The 20,197-nt window shown below is 42.0% G+C and overlaps 3 protein-coding genes and 1 non-coding gene across 5 annotated transcripts; all 4 read right to left on the bottom strand.

Moving 5' to 3' along the window:
- Positions 1-1,284: 1,284 nt before the first annotated feature.
- Positions 1,285-1,767, bottom strand: LOC138593662 (transmembrane protein 238-like). Its single transcript, XM_069664746.1, has one exon. It carries the CDS (start codon positions 1,765-1,767, stop codon positions 1,285-1,287), a length of 483 nt encoding a protein of 160 aa, XP_069520847.1.
- A 4,880-nt stretch (positions 1,768-6,647) lies between these two features.
- Positions 6,648-9,499, bottom strand: rsl1d1 (ribosomal L1 domain containing 1). Its single transcript, XM_069664839.1, has 9 exons — positions 9,450-9,499; positions 9,061-9,200; positions 8,797-8,935; positions 8,481-8,629; positions 8,036-8,137; positions 7,517-7,610; positions 7,228-7,359; positions 7,028-7,144; positions 6,648-6,898 (listed from the first exon to the last, which is right to left on the bottom strand). Exons 1-9 carry the CDS (start codon positions 9,486-9,488, stop codon positions 6,758-6,760), a joined length of 1,053 nt encoding a protein of 350 aa, XP_069520940.1. The 5' UTR covers positions 9,489-9,499; the 3' UTR covers positions 6,648-6,757.
- On the bottom strand, positions 7,735-7,866 carry LOC138594062 (small nucleolar RNA SNORA55). The gene has a single exon (XR_011308356.1). It is a non-coding gene; the product is annotated as a small nucleolar RNA SNORA55 (small nucleolar RNA).
- Positions 9,500-10,184: 685 nt separating the features above from the next.
- On the bottom strand, positions 10,185-19,849 carry gspt1 (G1 to S phase transition 1). 2 transcript variants are annotated; one of them, XM_069664435.1, is made up of 14 exons: positions 19,452-19,849; positions 19,134-19,178; positions 16,598-16,867; positions 16,470-16,503; positions 16,287-16,364; positions 15,507-15,687; positions 15,221-15,375; positions 14,866-15,006; positions 13,481-13,574; positions 11,908-11,988; positions 11,587-11,760; positions 11,333-11,422; positions 11,030-11,198; positions 10,185-10,886 (listed from the first exon to the last, which is right to left on the bottom strand). In XM_069664435.1, exons 1-14 carry the CDS (start codon positions 19,645-19,647, stop codon positions 10,834-10,836), a joined length of 1,761 nt encoding a protein of 586 aa, XP_069520536.1. In that variant the 5' UTR covers positions 19,648-19,849; the 3' UTR covers positions 10,185-10,833. The 2 variants fall into 2 exon arrangements, with proteins under 2 accessions (XP_069520536.1, XP_069520537.1); XM_069664436.1 differs by lacking the exons at positions 19,134-19,178; positions 19,452-19,849 and adding an exon at positions 18,938-18,987.
- Between the last annotated feature and the right edge of the window lie 348 nt (positions 19,850-20,197).

Below are 20,197 nucleotides of genomic sequence, written 5' to 3'. Positions count from 1 at the left end.
TGAATTTAAATTACACTCCTGGCTATCAAACGGCCTGTTAAATGAGCATATGGGATACATTCATCAGAACATATATCAACATGGAATTGAACATTCAAATGACTAAAGATGTGTGAATAAATTGAATAATCAGAGTCGGCATTGCCAAAGCCCTGAGCATGAAAATCCATCCATCCATTATCTATACCGCTTATCTTTTTCAGGGTTGCGCCAGGAAAGTACTATCCCCTGAGCAGGAACTTTTCAGGGGTACTAAATTTAGACCCTGGTTCCTGCTGTTCCTCAAAAGGTTCCTAATTCCTGGGGAAAGTTCCTGCTGTCGAAAAGAGTCACCACTGAACCTAACGAGCACGTCTTTGGACTGTGGGAGGAAGCCGTAGTACCAAGAGGGAATCCACACATGCACACGGAGAACATGCAAACGCCACACGAAAAGGCCCACTACGTCCGAACCAGGATTCGAACCAGGAACGTTCTACCTATTAGTCAACAGCGCTGACTCCTCCACTACCAAATCTTCAGTGAAATTCTTTACCGTACAGAATCATTGCAACTTTATCTGGCAACAATAACTGGGTGTTTTCATTAAAAAATATATTTGAACTAAACACTTTCTTGCACGTTTTCTGACATATTTTGTTGAAGCAAAAAAGAAAAAGAAAGTCAAATATACATTCAAAATACAAGAGAACACAGTGAAACTTTTAACCCCCAGGGACTTCAATAAAGTAGGGGAAAGATGGCTGAGGAGAACATAACTTGACAGATTGTCCGGTATGAGAATGAAACTAAAACTAGGTTAAGTTTAGCATAGTTTACTCAAATTTGAGCTTTCTTATGTTTAAGAAACCTGCAGATGTTGGTTTGTGTCAATCAGGACGGAGTTAATACAAGTATTTATGAATAAGATACAAAGCATCCTTAGAATGAATGGTATGTTCAGGTGTCAAAAAAATAAAGTAGACTTATCCTTCAGGCAGCTATAAATGATCTTTTAGTGATTCAAACATAACGGAAACAATAGTGAATGATTTGAATGTTGTGGTTAAAACTAGAGTCATGTGCAACACTGTGTTATGGTGTGCAAAGTTAACATCTTATCAGTGAGATAGCATGTGGATCTTATCTCCACTGGGCTTTGGTGTTGTCTAATCATTACTAGTGCATGTTAGCAAAGCAAACACAAAATCCCTTTTCAACAGAATAAACGGAGTAAAGGAAACAAAAATAAAGATCCAAGTTCAGTGTCTCTTGGTGTTATTTTTCAGTCAGTGCTGGTTCAGTTTATATTGACAGTGTCTCTCTGCAGAGTTCTTTAGATGAGGAGGCGAAGTCATTGTCATAGATAGTAGAGAGTGACACCTCTGCAGGTCTGTTGTTGCCTTCAGGGCCCTCTGCGAAGGACCTGCCGTTCTTACGGAAAGAGTTCCTGATCCTGTTGGAAAGGCGTCCAGAAACGCGCCTCACCACCCGGCTGATTCCCCGGTTCTTCAGCTTGATCATTCCCACATCGTCCTCCAGCTCCTCGGGGGGTACGTCGATGTTCCCGGAGTACCAGAACACCCACCAGATCAGGCTGAGGAAGATGATGATGGCCCCAGCGTAGATGAACAAGTCGTGGATCACCAGCCCTCCAAACACCCCAACCATCATGATGAAGACGCCGAGTATGTCGTGGGCCACCGCGAACCAGAACGAGCACTTGCAGCGGCCAACTCCTCCGTAGCTTTTCTCCATGACGGGCTCAACCTGCACAGATGTGGACATGGTGGCAGCTGTGGAGATCCTGTCTTTTCCAAGTGTATCCAGGTGTGGAAACAAAAGGAGCAGGTGCTGGCAGCTGCAGGACAGGAGAGTATAATCCTCACTGACTGACAGAAACACATAAAATAACTAGCAGAGACTCTGGTCAAAGTACAGAGTTGTTATCAACAAAAACCATCCCAGCTGTGTGACTGCATGGATGTTTCACAGGGGAGAAGTTGCATCATCACTGACAAATATAGTGTTTCACAGAGTCCTCTAGTCAAGCCCCCTGGCTGTAGCGTTTCCGCCTCCGCTTCTCCTTCAGCACGGGGATCCACACCAGCCCCATCACCACAAACAGCAGCCCGACGGACAGGCAGCCCGAGGCTACAGAGCGAGATGCCTCAGTCACCCCAAATGACTGGAGCAGGAAGAGGAGCCCGCCTGCAGCACACATCAGAGAGCCCATCACCATCACTATAATAGGCTTGTGGAGGTAGGCCGAGCCGGAGGTCACTGCAGCAGCTCTGTGATTGTCCGAACACAGGCTTTGACCTCCAGAATCCTCTGGAAGTGAAGTTTCCCCAACTTGCATAGTTGCTCCACAGAATAACACCTGTTTACAGCTTTGAGCCTCCCCTCTGAGAGCCTTTAACTCATGAATAATGGAAACACCAGCCTCTGAACATCCATCGCTCCCCGACTTTCTTCCTTAATCCTGTCTCGAGCCATCCGGCCTCTGTTTACATCAATGCAGCCACTTACAAACAGCCATAACAGTGAGTTATAGCATCTGTAAGATCAGTAAGAGAGTCTGTGTGATGCATCTCGTCTCCATCCTCCTGGCCACTGACCCATGAACACGCTGTAATTCCAGATGACCCACCACACATACACACACACAGCAGAGGGAGGGCTTGGGTAAATACACAGACCCAGCCCACCTGTTGACAATATTATCATCACCTCTGATTGGCTGTACAGTAAGTGTTCATCTCGCTCCATCAAAACAAATACATGCACCAGTATCAAAATGTAGAAACATTCATATAAGTGTCTACAATGTGTGTTTGTCATCTACAGTACAAAGCACACAGAGGTGTTGTGGAGATGCAAAGCTTCATAAGGGATGTATTTGTGCACATGTAGCATTATTGCATGCGAGCAGCAACAGCAGCTGTGCAGGCCCGGGCATAATCTCATTAACAATAGGCATGTCATCTGATACGCATGCACAGCTCTGATGGCCGAACTCAGCATGAGCAAACGGTTCTCAAGGCTAACACACTTCAGGTGTTCAGGTAGGGGTGTGAAAACAAACAGTATTCTGTATAGCCTAGTGGTAATGCTCTTGAGTAATGACAATTACTTTCTTTAACAGTCGTATGTATCACTCACTTTAAATGTTTCCCTTGTATAATAGAAACAAAGGTAGCGTGCAGTTTGTCCGACAACATCAATTTCTAAGTATAGAGCACCAGATCATAAGGAAAGATAACTCAGGACAAAAAGAGCAGGTTTAGACTGTACTCCGTGACTTATATTGGCTTTAGTTGTGATGTATCATAAATGGATCAGTGTTATTTATGATTATTTAAACTTTATTAATTTCCTGCATTATAGAGTTAGTAAAAAAAAACAACAACAATCTGCTGCGTTATGTGAGTCCGTGACACTCTGCGACAAAATGATCCTGATTATTCTGTGTTACACTTGTTGTTGGAGCCATTTTGCTTTATTATAATTAATATTGTTTGATCATTTGCATTACCATTAATTGCTGACCCTTGAATATGCACCGTGGCCGCAGTAGAGAAGCCGCCTACCTCTATGTCCATATATAGAAGAGAGAAAGGAGGAGACAGTTGATGGCAGGTGAATGGTTAGATGGGGAGACGGAAAAGTCTTTTGACCGTGAGCTCTTTTGTTATCTTTTTGTCTAAAGAAAGTTTTGTTAATCCTTATGTTTGTGCGCTGCAAGTTGATAAATAAATATGATTTTGATGCAACGTACCGAACTCCGGGTTTACTTTGAAACATCAGAGTCGGAAACCGCAGCTCCCCGACAATGAGCAGTGGCTTTATTTTTGTTTAAAAGTCACTACAATTGTCACACACAATGTGCTGTTTCATTATGCAAATGCGTACTTATATGATCTGTTAAGAGATATACACAACACTTCAGATAAAGCTTTTTGAGAATAAAATGTGAATCACAAGTGATTGATGTTGGTTTGTGAAAGACTTCCTGTAGGGTAGGCTACATGTTTTTCCTCACTCTAAGCCAAGGACCGAGTTTTCATTGTAACACTCTCTCTCTCTCTCTCTCTCTCTCTGTGTCTCAGATCCATTAAGCTTTGACTCATAGTTCATCATATTCAGCTATTAATCACACTTTTTTTATGTCTTAGAACTATTACTAGAGATCCCTAAAGGTCATCATCCAGTTCAAGAGTTTTGATGTTGATGATACACTTACAATATCTTGTTGTAAATTCTCTTACATAAAAACATGGCAGCTTTAGGGATTGAAAACCACAAAGTAACATCTTTACTGATGAATAATAATAATAATATACTAATGCTGTATATCAGAGCATCTTTGTACGTTTGTACTATGATTGAAACCTTTAAATGAAGGACCTTGTTGTTCTTTTTTTACCTGTTCCCCTTGGCAGTGTTACTGATGGACCCCAACACATCCCTCTTCGGCTTGCAGAGCACCTGGACCAAAATCTGTTCATATAACAACCTTTACATCTGCAGACTGGATTAGAATCCTGAAATAATAATAATACATTTATAAATACCCTTTATTAAATTTTACTAACATTTGCTACATCCTTGTGCAAAATTCTCTTCATTCTGGCAAGCTTTAAAATGTGATTATTCATGTTATTATTATTTCTCGGAGTAGTTATGTTGACAGAGAGTGAGGACAGAACTATTTCTCTGCTTCATCTGCGCTCTCCCTGCCTTATGAAGACGTTATGGAATGACACAGACTGAAAAGTTACTTTAGTGCAATGGTTCTCAAACTTTTTCTGTCAAGCCCCCCTTTGGAGAAAGAAAAAAATCCAAAAAAACCCCCCAACTATTTCAATTGCTCCATCAGACAATAACTTTTTCGGAACAATAACAATAAAGTTTAATCAGTGCTAAAATATTATACATTTTGCAGTGGCGGCCCTGAAACAGTGACAGCAGTCACAGGACATCAATCACACGTGAAGTCGTGGCAACCAAATAAACAACAGCGGGACCAGTTTACTCCTCACAGTGTTCTAACGGGTAAAAGAGGGTCCGACATCGGACGCTCTGTCCGCACACAATCATGTGCAGTTCTGTTACGCAATCTAATCTAAACAATCATGTTGTGTATCTCCGTACGTCCCAAGTGTAAATGCATTGATTGTCGCTGTTTATAAAGCTTATAAAAAGGTGCACATGTCATTTGGTAACTATCGATTGATCGTTTTGATCGCTACGTCATTGATAACGTCCCTCGCGCACACGCGGCTCACGTGCTGTTTTGAATTGCGAGAGAAAGTATTTAACTTTTGTAACTTAATTAAACAGACTGCTGATGAAGGCAGTCAACACAGCAGACATGGGAGACAGACAGAAAGGGGGGCGGGGCCAGCAGCTGTGCAGAGAGCAGAGGTACAGGTGTGTTGGGGGAGTGAAGGAAAGCAAAGTGATCAGATTAAAGTAGATTGTGAATTAAAACTTAATACAGTGAAGAAAAGAGTACAATTATAGTGTGGAAGTCTACATGTGAAGTGCTTCTCACAGAAATCATTGACATATACGAGGGCAACGCGTTTGTGTACTGTGCCACCAGAAAATTAGTCCGGGTTGTCCGACGTCAAAACATAGTTCCACCTGCTACATTTTCCAAACGAAAAAAAAAACACAGGAGCGGTGGCTTAATACAACACCATTTCATGATGAGGTGTTTACAGTTCAGATAGCCCACCAACTCAAGGACGTTAGGGCAGCAATATTATTTAATATTAATTTCTATATCTAAAAGAACTGCATCTCACCAAGGGAGAGAGAGAGAGATTATGATGCTTTATACAGCTGTTTACACATTATATATATATATATATATATTTATTGTACTTAATTTGTAATTTTAATTTTTTTCTTTGACACTTGCTTTGGCAATGTATATGTATGTTTCCCATGCCAATAAAGCTCCTTTGAATTGAATTGAAATGTGAGAGAGAGAGAGAGAGAGAGAGAGAGAGAGAGAGAGAGAGAGAGAGAGAGAGAGAGAGAGAGAGAGAGAGAGAATGCATATGAACAGTGCGAACACGAAGCAAATACTAGTCATTTGAGCAAGAGATGTTGTTCAGCTGTTTAAATTTCAGTTTACTGAATGGATGATGAGAATGAACTGAATTAGAGACGGGAGTCCTTGTTTACACTGACACAGAGTGAGAGCAGTCTCATATGAATGACTCCTTCGCAGGTTAAAAGTGCAACAGTTACGCGTGTATCATATACTTATTATTGGACTAAATTATTGGTTGGGACAATTTAGCAACTTCTCTTGGCAGGGACATGTCCCTACCCAATTCTACACCCTTGCTCAAAGCAACTCCGGAAGTGTCCTCTCTCCTGGAGGTGCATTTAAGGGATTGTAATATCCTCCATTAACAAGTTCCAGGTCAGGGTGGGAAAGAAGGTGCAAGGAAGTTTAAAAAAAAACCAACAAGTACCCTACGTATGATGGCTCACTGACATGGCTTATTCATACACTTAAATAAAGTGCAGCCATCATCTACTCCTATAATACAAATGTCTGCTATGAAAGTGGCGGTTTATACAAACTAAAGAAACACAAAATAGCCAAAGTTAATTTCAGATAACAAAGTTTATAATCTGCTTCATTCACAATAAACAGAGACAAAATCAGACTGAATATATGGCCCATTCTGTGAACAGCCTGGTCCTGTGTAATATGTAAAATGTCCATGTTGAGAAGATCAGGTGCAAAGAATCATTTCACTTTACGCACTTTTCTTTTCACTCTAGAGTCGGTCTTGCCCGCCTTCTTGGTCCGTTTGCTTGGGGACTTCTTTCCTTTCTTAGCCATGGCAGGTTTGGGCGCTCTCTCCAGCCGCTTCTTTTTGTTTGGCTTCTACAACACAGAGAGGCAAAGAGGGTCAACGGGACACTTGTGACACAGAAGTGCCTTTATTTTCCAAAATAACCTGTTGAAGATATATATTTGTACTAAAAGTATTTAGCAGCTGTGAGGTTTACTGACCTCCAGTTTAGGTTTTTTGCTTGGCGTTGCTATGGGAACCAGCTGTGGGATTTCTTCGTCCTCCTCCACCTTTCCCTCCTCTCCTTCTACAGTGGCATCTGTCTTGTTCTTCTTTGACTGCAAAACAAGTGAGATTATTTTTTTACACAATGTTTCAATGAATCCAACTCACACGACACAAGATGGACACTTGTTCTCACCTTTTTCTCGGGAGTCTCTGCGGGTCTCTCTTTCTTCTCCAGCATGCTGAGGTTGCTCAGGTCTGAGGTGTAGATGGGCAGGGCCACAGACGTTTGACTCTTTAAATGGATGAGCTTCATCATTGGTCCTTTCTGTAAATAAAAATGCAAACATAATACATGATCAGGGAAAGTAGATTTCTACGAAACAAAGCACAGATTCAAAGCAGCAGCTCATGACGATAAAGTTGCTTGTTGAACCAAACGTAATTAAATAAACAATTGATTCTTATTTGGCAGCTAGACTCACCGTGCGTAGTTTGGCCACCACTGTTTGAACAGCAGCCTCGATGTTGTCTGTCACCTCATCTGCAGTCATGCCGGAGTGGGCGACACGTGCCATGCTGCAATACAGGCCAGTCATGTAAAATACAACCGCGTTACCATTTCAAACTCGACAATGCAAACATCATAATAGTCATATCAATACAGGTTATTTGGTATTTCATGTGAACTCTGTATTATATGTTGTGTATCAAAGTTGTAGAGACAGGCTCCACAGGAAGAGGAGGTCCATCTGGATTTACGTTGAGTCTCTATGGCACCAGCTACTGCCCCTATCAAACACTTAACAGAATTGACAGGGTTGCTGAGAGGTGCCTCTCATTTTATAGGACATAACGATGATGGTTTTTTGTTGACACTTGTTGAAGCAGTACTCAGGAGAACATGTTTCCCCGAGGCTGCAATATATGCAGGTTTCACACACAGCTAAATAAAGCAGATTCTGATTTAATAGGTTCAAAAAGAGCAGGAGTGTAAATCTCACCAGCAGCAGCCCTTTTTGTTAACCTTCAAGCTGGTGCCCTGAATGACTCTCTGGATGTCTCTGGCCAGCTGTTTGCTCTGCAGGTTCACACACAGCGGCTCTCTGGTGAAAACAGAAATGGGGTGAGAATGCAGCTACAGAAGAACCCAATACAAAGAAACACAAAACCCAGAAGATGCAAGTACATAAATATGCAGATTTGTAGACACTTTATCATTATATATTCTGATTTATAGGCATCTTTGTGTATATAAAAGCTGTATTTAGATGTTTTTTGTGAATAATTTTCTTGCTGATTTGACCGGGAGCAAAACATGTATCTATAATTGATGCTCACATGACTGACAAAGATACCAATATACAGCAGAACTCCTGTTTGCTGTGGTACTTTAATAAGAAAAAGCGTATTATGGAATTAAAGTCAAGACTATACTTTGGAACTTACTTTTTCCTCTCATAGAAATGTTTTCCGAGGTGGGATGGGAGCAGACGTCGGACACGGTCGTCAGAAAGGAATATGTCAAAGTTCCCCAGAAGTCTGCGTTTGGCTTCATACGGTTTATACTCCGTCTTCAGGGCCTTGTATGGGATGATCTGCACCAGATACAGGGGCACAATGAAAGCAATGTGGTTTGTAAGGTTACCAACTTGTGGCAGGTATACTTTATGATTATCAATTGAATTAAAATACATTACTATACATTAGTTTATTCTTTAAATTTCCACGCTGGGCTATGTGCATTAACTATACTTGTAGTTACCTCCGAGATGTTTTTGACTCCCTTCACCTCCAACAGCTTCTTATAAAACCTTTGTGTCTGTTCTGATGTCATGTTGGGCTCATCTCTCGTGAAGAGGCAAACCTCGTCTGTGTCAGGCCGCTGGCCATGGGGCAAAGGGCTGAGGGCAGAAACAGACATCAATATCAATAAAGTCGGTTAAAATTAGTTAAAGCAAATAACAGCTACAGAAATACTACAGATCAGGCACAGAGGAACTTTTATGCTCCTGTCTGTCGGACTCACATGCGGATGGTCTGTGCCTCTTTGGGGACCTTCCAGAGGGTGAAGAGCAGGCTGATCTGCTGAGTGTCGTCCAGGAACAGAGCGTCAGGAGTCGACTTGCTTTTCAGAAAAGCCTGCAAAGCTTGTACTGCCTTTTTCACCTGACAGAGACATTAACACCAGAGTTTTTAAAGTCTATACAATCTAACGACAAAGTTATCCAACAGGGATTCAGGTTTTTACTGATCCACTATGAATTAGCTTCGCTGCTAAACCAAGCAAACAAACAGGCTAACGCTTACAGTTGCTGTCGATTAATAACAATTAATCTATCAGTCATGTTAATGTATGTTAACAGACTTGCTATTAATATAAAATTGAAATATTTTGCATAAAAAACACAGTTTTACCTGAGCCCGGTCTAACGCAACTTCTTTTCGCTCTGCCATGCTGTCTGCTTCACGTGTGAACAGCAGCCACGCATGCGCAATCAGTGTACTACGTCACACAATACAAAACAAACTTTATTAGTTACACGAACTGGAAACAATAAATGAAGAAAGTCGTCTTCCGACAAGTATTTACGGTTATATGATAGATACAGCTATTTCAGACTCAATTGCTAATGTATGGTAGCTTTAATGGGTAAAACATTATTGAATTATTATGAATGTATTATAGCCAATACATCCAATCATACTTATATTATGAAGTGTAAAAGACAGGAGACTTATTCTTCTTAAACTCATATTCTGGTGCTATTAATATTAAAAAGGTAAATGGACTGTACTTATATAGCTCTTTTCCAGTCTTCTGACCACTCAAAGCGCTTTTACACTACATGTCACATTCACCCATTGACACACTGATGGCAAAGGTCTAAGTGCCAATCTCCAATCAGATCAATGCCCATTCATACTAAATGGCTATGCCTTTTGGAGCAATTAAGGGTTCAGTGTCTTGCCCAAGGACACTTTGACATGTGACTGTAGCAGTCAGGGAAGTCGAACCAGAGACAACAAACTCTACCGCTGAGCCACAGATGCCCGGAAAAGGGAATTATAAAAATGTAGTATTAGTGTCATTATAGATCCTCTCAGATCCTGAATGGGAATATTTCAAAGGAAAACAAATACACATCTCTGTTGCAGCTTGATCATTTATTTTCATTTATATTATGTAACAGCTGTGTGTGTCTGTTTGTGTCTGTGTGTTTATCCATGGGTCATCAGAGTAGTAATTGAGATCAATCCAATTCAACCATCTCACGTGGAGAGAGACCAAACTTAAAATTTTGGTACAGCAATCCTTAAAACCAAATAAAATATCCTCTGGATTCTTGATCCCGCTCTTAAAAGGGGAGATGAACTTCGCAAATCACTATTACAGGCTAACTGTGTTCTTTAACAGGATATTTTTTGTTTCTCTTCCCCAATCTCATTAACACTGCATCCATCTCCATTCTAAAAACAAATGGCTTGGCCAGCCGACAGTGCGGTTAGCCATGGGAGTACAGAAGGGGACATGTAGCTACATTAGTGGCATAGCTGAGCTCTCAATATGAGAAAGCTGACACACTGGACTTGGTCTCTCATTACATATAGTTCATCATAAAAACTGATTCAGTCTTGATTCCTTCATTTGTTGCAATTTTATTCTCCTCCTTTAATCTTTGTTGATCTTCTCCTCAGCATAGTTGTGTGTAAAGAGAGAGTAGCTGTTGGGGTCGGCTCTAGCAGCGTTTCTCCTCTGGTAACGATTGGAAGAACTCCATGCATGCTGCCACTGTTGCATTTAGTCCTTTTCTGGCACCAGCTTCAGCACTTTGCCGATGGCGATGGTTTTTCCTGTTGGAGGAGGGTAACAATGGAAGTGAGGTAGACAATAGTGATTTAAGACTTCCATTCATATCATTGGGAAAATCTAAATCTATAAGCTGTTCTTCAAATAATACAAAGAGCGCATACTGAGAAACACACAGGGTCCTTACCTTCATCTCGCAGAGTGAATCGTCCCATCTGAGGGAAGTCCTTGAAGGTCTCTAAGCAGATGACTCCTGCTGCCCGGAGCCTCGCGATACACACCTGATCCTGCTTGACAAAGCGTGGTCGTGTTTTGCTTTTCTCCCCGGTCTTCTTGTCCACCAGACAGATTAAGGCCTGCAGGCAGGATGTAAAGGGTTAAACTACAGTCTGATAGTGACCGGGAACAAGGAAACAGCTGGCTGAGCAAACAGAATGTAATAATATGTAATGAGACAAAACTACGCTTGCAAAGTGAAGCAGTCACTTACCGTGATTTGCACTTCTTCGATGCAGGTGTGGATGTGAAGGACTGCATTGTAACCAGGACAAATGATTGATTTGTGCTCAATGATGACGATCTGAAATAGATCAAAGTTAACTTTTAAAATCAGAAATCATAATCAGCTCTAGCTGCTTGAACGATAAGCCAGAAGGCCTTCATTCAAATTCTCCCCACGAGACTCTGAGACTCAGATGTCGAGTCAGAAGGTCAGATGATCTGTCGATGTTCTCCTGTCCGTACCTGTGCATCAAAGGTGCGACCGGAGTGGCAGAGGTTGTCAGGGCTACAGAGAATAAAACCGGGGAGGATCTCTTCCTCCTCGATGCCCTTCAGCCTCAGCTTCAGATTCTCCCCAGGAGATGCATCATCTGTCTCCACGTCGTCGCTCAGCAGGCTCAATACCTCCACAGTGTGCTGCAAAACACAAACACAGCTAGTTGTTAATACTTTCAATGAAAGCCTGTTCTCAAACAGCACACGCTGAGGAAGAACTAAAACTATTCATCATAGATGGTTAAAACACAGTAGATCCCCTGTAAGAGTCATACACAGAGCTCTCACCCTGTTTGGCATCATGACCAGCTGCTGGGCTTTACTGATGCACCCAGACTCCAGCTTCCCGAGGATGACTGTGCCCATGTCCTGCAAGCACAAACACCGTCAGTAATCATGATGCATACTGTATATGTCAAAACCTTTAAAGTGTAAGTGATTCATAGGTTGATCAAAAAAGTTCATACAGCTGAAACAAGGACAAAGATGAGACAAATGACTAACACACCCATCTGACAACAGCTATTTGACTGGTTCATGGACACAAGCTGCTTCAATGATAAAAAAAAAACTTTCTTGGCAAGTTGCATGCGAAGATTGAAGCCTTCTCATGTCACGTACAGTAAATATGACACTATGACCAATAGCCTATTACCTTAGCTTAGCATAAAGGCTGGAAAAAGGGGAAACAACAAGTCCAGATCTTTCCAAATCTAATCTTCATAGCAGTGATTCTCTTTGATTAACAAGCCCAGCTCTGTGCCTTTGACAAAGCCACGCTAGCTGTTTCTTCTTCTTCCTCGTTTTGTGCTAAGCTAACTGCCAAAGCTAGCTCTAGGAGACCGTATTGCTTAAAGTCGAGCTGAAACGGCATTTCGAGAGTATCTAGCTTCCGTATCGTGACGTATTTCCGAGTGAAACTGGACGTGCAGGCGGGACATATCATTAGAGGGATTTGATTTGATTGCTGAGAAGTGGGCGTAGACAGACGTTCTCCACAGCGCAGCAGCTAGCTAACTGACCGAGCGTTTCTTGGTGCTCTGCGGCTAAACGTTGCAGATTGATTGGTTGAAATTGTTTGGTGCTAATTAACGTAAGCACGCGTGAAATTTAGTTTAACCGGATGTTTCTGATATCATTTAACGTATTTTACCTTCATTTTCCACCTAATCGTTCTCTGACATTATGTGAATATGAACTAATAAGTATAGTTGACCATAATGATTTCAAGTGCCCAACAAAACAATCATAGTCCTTGTTAATAAAAGCTGCGTTGATCTGCACAAAGCTCGGCTGTATGGAAGTCTTGGCTGGGCCATCAGTATGCAGCTCCCAGTTGAATGAACCATAATCCCCTTACATCTGGAGAACACCAGTTGGGACTACTTAATCACTCAAAGGCTCTTACGCAATGACAGGGAGAGAGGAGTATTTAAACAACTTAAAGACAAGAGGATGAAGAGAAGAGACAACGTGTGAAGAAAGGAAAGAGACAATGAGTCTTGTAAGTGTATCTGAAAAAGCTTAAAAATAACTCGATTCCACCAACACTTACAGTGCGGGTTGAACCACTTCCAACAGCTAAACTGAGGCGAGTGCCAAGAAGCTGAATTTTCTTAAAGAGGAATGATTATGCAGAGGCTGCAGTGTGTGTGAAGGCATGCTGCTGTGCTTTTGGAAAATCATCTAAGAGGAAGGAGAATGACAAACTGGAGAGGGAGAGAAAAATGTTTTTTTTTGTGAACAAAAGCCAGAAGACGTGTTTCGCCCACTCATCTGAGGACAGCGCCGCGGAGCAGACGAGCTGCCACAGAGCTCTGTTTTCTCTTGGAAAGGGAGAATCAATGGTGCAGCTGCTCACCTTGTACTTGTCTACGATAGGTAGTCTGACTGGTCCGTCGTTGGATCTGGTGAAGTTTGGCAAACTGTCCAAATGGGGAATAAATGGCAAACCCCTGGTAAAGAAGAAAAAGGAAGACTGTCCATCACATCAACATAGTCATTTAAATTCCACTAGTACAAAATACAACACATACACAAAACAAAATAAAACCTTACATATAAAAAAATCAACCTTAGAAGAGAGAGAACAAATCTGCTCAACTGTTTTCCTGTTAAACCTGCGAGCTGTGTTTTAGTGTGTACAAAATGAAGACAATGACATTTTGAATTGAATTAATTTTCTATTATTCTAATGTGTTTTTGAATCACGTTGTTAAAGTTTGTTTCGTTTTAAAAATTGTAAACATATTTTAATTTAATTAATTTCCGGAGCCTCTCCGACGTCCTGAAACAAACAAGCCGTTTTGCCATTCAAAGGTTAGACCTGACAGTATTTGCAGTGAGCGCGTAGCCCCTCCCCCGCGGTGCAATCCCATGTGGCGGAGCGGCCACACTTACTGCGGTGTCGCTCCAGAGTTGTAGAAAACATGGCCGCTCTAGGATCGGTCATTCGGCCTTATATGTGCGAGCCAGAATCGTCAGAAGGTATCGGAATGGTAAGTTGTTTTATGGTTGAGTCTGTTTTGTCTCTGGTGCATTTGTCGTTGATTTTCTGTATTTTAAAGGCCTATCTAGGGACGGGCATTGCAAATTAGTGCAAGGCTATTAATGCTGTAGTGTGTGGCGTCAGTTTACTTGCTTCATACTTGTCCTTATACAAATAAATATTAACTAAATAAGTTGAAATCCTGACAACAACTTGACTACAAGCTAGTGCAAGAAGGCAGCCGCATGAATGAATAAATTGTAAAACCGTATCCTGTTCTCTCCGAATGTTGTTAAACACTTCCAATCTGAGCATGTCAGAGGCACAAATAAGCACTTTAACGCATTAACCGCATTTACCCTGACATATTACCCAGCAGCCTTTACAGTCTGTCTCAAAGCTGCGGGCTAAGTCAAGGTTCTTGTCGTCATTTAGTCAAAATATGTAGAAAAAATCTCCCCATTTAAAGCAACAAAAAATGATAGCAGGTGCTTCAGATCTCTATTTAGGAAAGAGTGTAACAAACCATGTAATACACATTTTACACTCATTTTTCAGGAGTGTCATCATGTCATGAGCTGAAACATTACAGCTACAATAAAACTTATACTAGACTACCAGGCTATGAGGATTTTCTATGACTACTTTGTTAACAAGAACACCGCCTCCTTGTTCAAGTAAATTCAGTGTGTGTAATGGCAACTTGAGAACATGTCATCATGAAGCAGCATAGAAACCCGTCCACAGAGCCGACTTACGTGTACCAGGGGCATTCAGTTACGGGGTCCTTGAGGTTGGCACCTGTGAGTCCGGAGCAAGGCATAAAGTGGATGTCCTTCTTGGGGTTGAAGCCCACCTTCTTTAGAAATGGCACCAGCTTCTCCTTACACTCTTCATACCTGCAGGGACGTCGATCAGAGGACGATTATTTACGAGAAATACACAGGTCTATACAAAAGGACAAGTAAGGATGGAGCCCTTATAAGGCAGCCTATGCTGTGAGCATCTGAATAAAACAGAGCCCCATAATCACTTATAATACTGTTTTAAGACTTACACAGTTTAAAGCCAACATAAACACATCATACATATTTTTATTCAGTCTCTGTTCACCTCTCTAGGCTCCAGTTCACAGTGGGGTCATCCATCTTGTTGATAAGGACAATGAGATGCTTGACTCCGGCAGTTTTAGCCAGCATGGCATGCTCACGTGTCTGTCCACCCTTCTCAAAGCCGGTCTCAAACTCGCCCTTCCTTGCTGAAATCACCTGATACAAACCAATAAAGAAGTAATCGCACCATTTAATTACAGACGTTTAAAAAGCGTCACTCCAGAGGAATCATTTTTTAATACAGTTAGTTAGTGTTAGGGTTGGTTGCATGTCCCTGTTCAGCTCACCAGCACTGCCAGGTCGGCTTGTGACGCTCCACCAATCATGTTGGGGACAAAGCTCTTGTGTCCGGGGGCATCCAGGATAGTGAAATGTTTCTTCTCAGTCTCAAAGTAAGCTCTCCCGACCTCAACTGTCTTCCCCTTGTCCCTCTCCTCCTGGTTTGTGTCCAGGGCCCACGAGAGGTACCTGAATACAATATGTTTGTTTATTAATTTGTGTTTTACGAGCACTTAATGGTGTACATGTGTAAGAAACAAGCCTCGTGTAATCAATGAAGATTTTCCGTGATTAAGGGCCTGTGTCCACTAACAGCGTTTTTTTCCCACGACCTCAATTTCAGAGCGTTTACTGTTGCTAGGTTAGATAAGCATAAATTGCTCTGTATGCTAATATTTGAGGGAATTTTACAAAAAAACATAAAAATAATGGAAGGGAATGGTGTCCTGGCATTAGCAGCAGCTCTAGACGATTAGCTTCTCCTCTGGCATTGTTGAAATCTGAATTCCCGCCCCTTCTTGATTTTGATCGGACAGCGAGTGAGAAGTTACGCTGACAAGTGCGGCGGCGTTCCAAAAGAGCAAGCGTTTGAGCGCTGAGGGTACTGAAACACTGCACTGCATTGGTTTTGTGTAGAAAATAGGTGCTGCCAGCGCAAAAAACGCTGTTAGTGGACACAGGCCCTAACACGGACAACATGAAACAAACAAGCAAAAGAAAATATACAAGGCAGCATTATCAATAAATCGTAGAGAACAATTCAGTTGCTGAAGATCTGCAACTCTCACCATGTCTCCCTGTTCTTTTCTTTCGCTTCCCTTTCATATTTTTCCAGAGTGCGCTTGTCCACCATTCCAGTTAGGTACCTAACAAGGAAAACACAAAGGAAGAGAAAGTTAACAAGACAAACTTTAGATTTATTTTCTCTGTGGCATTATGGAGGCAAAAAACTGAGTGAAGTGGCTACTCACATAATCTGTCCTCCAATAGTTGATTTACCAGCATCTGATAAACATGGCCAGAAACATAAAAAGGTGAATTCAACTTTCTAGAAGTTTCCTTTAATAAAATAACACAAACAAGTACAAATGAGACGCACCCACGTGACCGATGAAGACCACGTTCACGTGTTCCTTCTTGGGGGCGTCTGGTGGCGCTGGAGCCACTTTGGGCATAGGCATCTCCTCCTCTTCCTCCTCCATCATCTCCTCGTCCTCTTTCCTTGCGGCGCCCCCCTCCTCACCGGCCCTTCCGGAATCCAGGTCCTCCTGTCCTCCACCTCCTCCGCCTCCCCCTGGCTCCTCCTTCTGCTCCCACGTCTCCTCCTCTGTGGTCATATCTGCCTCTGTTCCTCCATTCTCCACCGGAGCTGCAACCACAGACAGTTAAGTTTAAAGGAAATTATGTCTTTAATCCAGGGAAATCCAGCACTATTTACACATTTATGGTTTAAATGAAAGAAACTGAAGTTCTAATAGCTAAATTAGTTGAATGGAAATACATCTGCTGTCACAACAGCTGCAACTTCGGTAAGGTTGACCGTAGATCGTGTGTGTTTGTGACATTTTTTTTTAGATGTTCCAATACTATTTTCCTTCTCAATTTGATACCTGAACTCGTGTATCAGCTGATATACGTACTATCAATCTGATTCAAGTGCAAAAGCTTAATGGCAAAACTAGTGTCAAGCCTAGAAACTAAAGCCACACATACTGTACACATCGCCTGTTTACTGCAGGTTTTTTTTCAGTTTAAAATATTGACAAACTGCTGACATTTCGATAACTCATAACGTTAGACTCAATGCTTGCACCATATGGCCCTTTTTTGTTCCCATCACGTGATAAATTACCTGATATCAGTTCTTCCTCTAGGCTGTTAAACTGTGGTTGCCAGTGGCAGCCATAATAAATCCATGCTGGCAGGAAAGTGCAACTAGCTGTGTAGGCTACTGTTTTGGAGCAGTGAAGAAGAATTAAGTTCTGGTGAAGTAGGTAGAATTTTTCAAGGCTAATAAATTACATTAACAGAGCGGTCCAAAGAGTAGCATACTCTCTGATTCTGCGTTTTAGGTGATGTTGGAGGAATTTCTGACACTGGCATCAATATTTAAAGGGCTTGACAGCTAGGGGTGGGAATCACCAGTGACCTCACAGTTCAATGCAATTATCAGGGCTACCATTCGATTATTAAACGAATATTGGTGCATCAGAATTTTTTTATTTGATCCCATTCAGTACATGCTGATCTGAATTATTTTTACACCAGTTCACATAACATGGCTAAGTGTTGTTGTTACACTTCATGGTTAAAAACTAGTTAATAGAATTAACTTCATTTACAGGCTGTTAGAGGGTTTAAATTGACACACGATGCCAACAAAAGCCCAGAAAAGTGGACAAAGAAAATCGACGCATCGATCGAATGCAGAATTAAAAAAGGAAGAATTCAGATTACTACAATTATTGATTATTTCTCCCACCCTCATTGACAGCGATACATGTCTAAACCACTGTCACATGGTGTTTGATTTTCAGATTACAATTGGAGCTGTGCTTTAAATCTACATGTGCATCTACATGTGTTGTATAAAGACCTTGGGAAAACACTTGCTCATAAAGTCATTGGCCTTCACAGATAAGCATTTAATACGTGCAGGGCCTTCACTGTGTGTGTCCTGCAGTTAATCATTAATTAGTCCCATTCACTTGATAGAAACACAACCAAAGCAGAGTTCTGCCAAGAACACAAGTACAAGTCAAACAAAAAACTCTAACGAGGGTACACTGTAATCTACTGCATGCTGCAGAGGAAGCATCTTACCATGGCAACACACGATAAGCCTCCCTCAGCAACTATGAATTATGCAGCCCAGCAGTCATGTACAACGCCTGGTTTCATCACAACCCTCGTTCTTTATAATCAGCATGTGAGATGTTGGTGCTGGCAACTCAGACAGCCATATGTGCCTTGACTTTGTCAACAGCAGCATCATGCTGTAATTATAACTTCAGAAAAAAATGAAGAAGCGAGCGTATCTGTGGTCGCGTCTATAGGAAAATAAATGATTTCCCCACACCACCATACCTGTCTGTCCCTGACATACACAATCTGATATTTTTTTTACTCTAAATGTCAATTACTTGATGACAGCTGCATTGCAAAGGCACTTTAAAAAACATAAAACACCACCAGTTCTGTGTAGCTTAAGTAAAGTAACCTAATCCCAAGAGGCCAAAGCAACATGAATTAACCTGACAACAACTACTCAGCAAAAACTGACCAATTACATTTAAATGGCTCTGACACAAAGCACACTGAGGCCTTGGACATGCAGCACTTGACACACATCACGGTGTTTGCTACAGTGATGTCTATTTCAGGCATTGACAAGTGAAGTTGCATCATATTTTACGTAGGCCCGTCCACATGGGTTTACCAATGCCAGGAATCCAAATATGGCTCAGCAAGTGAACCTACTTGAGAGCATCAAATCTTTCCTGGTCTGCACGAGGTTCGAACAGAGAGTCCTTAGCCTGTTACCACACCTATCCTGTTGTAAAAACTGCCTTACACCAGATTTGTTATTCAATAGCCTGGACATGTGGTGGCTGTAGTGCACTGTGGATGCATACCGGCTGTTTCTGCCACCTCCATGCTGGCCACTGGATCAGGGGCACCTTAAATGAGAGAATACAACGCATGTCAAACTTTCATAAATATTTATTAGACAATGAAGGTCACGTTTAACATTAGTAGGACTGTTGTCACGTTAATAACCAGCTATTACACTGTATCTACACAGTATAACACTCAAGCCGACTTGTTGATTAGTTAGTGGAAATGCGATAACTGAGCTCAGCGAGTCGCTGCCAGGAAGGCTAACTTAGCTGGATTAGCATAATGCTAGCAAGTTAAGCTAACTTCCAGTCCGCTGCCTGGTGGTCACCTACCCTCTGAGGCTGGCATGTCCACGGCGCTAGCTTGGAGGAAGCTCGGCACAAACACCGGGGCATTCACGTTGGGGACAAACGGCTTGGCGTTGACGTTTAGGGCGGCAAAGGCGGTCGGGAGCTCTGCCGCGGTAGCCGGGGCCTCGGCATCCTCCTCCAGCTCCCACGAATCCGGGGCTGTGTCTCCGGGGTCCATCGCTCCTTTTTCAAGAGTTGACACGCTTTCCAAAGCCGGGGAAGGTGGATGGTTTTTATGGTTCCGCTAAAGCGTTTTGTTGCTGGTGTGTTTTAGACTCTTAGTAGCACGTTTGGTGAAGTTCCCATTGCTTTGTTAAGCCTTGGTTTCACAAGCATATGGATCCCGTAACCGACGAGAAGTGTCGTACAGCCGCTGCACGTCCCGCAAACACCGCTAGAGGCCAGTACCGAGCTAATGCCCAGAGTACTCACGTTCTTCGTCTTCTTCTTCTTCGTTGTGTTTATTGGCGGATCGCAAACCAACTTTAAAGGTGCATACCGCCACCTACTGTATCGGAGTGTGTAGAATCATGGCATTATTTCCTCAGTATACTTATTGGTCTATAGAAACAAACAAAATAAATAAAATAATAATGAAATCACACCCTATTTCCTTATCCTGTCTGTATTATATAAAGAACTTATGTTCCCACTGATGTTGCGTTTCTCGCGATCTTCTTCTTCTTTGTGTTTAATGGCGGTTGGCAAACAATTTTATGGTGCATCAC

This window comes from Semicossyphus pulcher, unplaced genomic scaffold (genome assembly GCF_022749685.1).
Source record: "Semicossyphus pulcher isolate SPU_LCO1_2020_fin unplaced genomic scaffold, fSemPul1.0.p SCAF_16, whole genome shotgun sequence".
NCBI lineage: Eukaryota > Metazoa > Chordata > Actinopteri > Labriformes > Labridae > Semicossyphus > Semicossyphus pulcher.
This window is presented reverse-complemented; position numbering and strand designations above follow the sequence as displayed.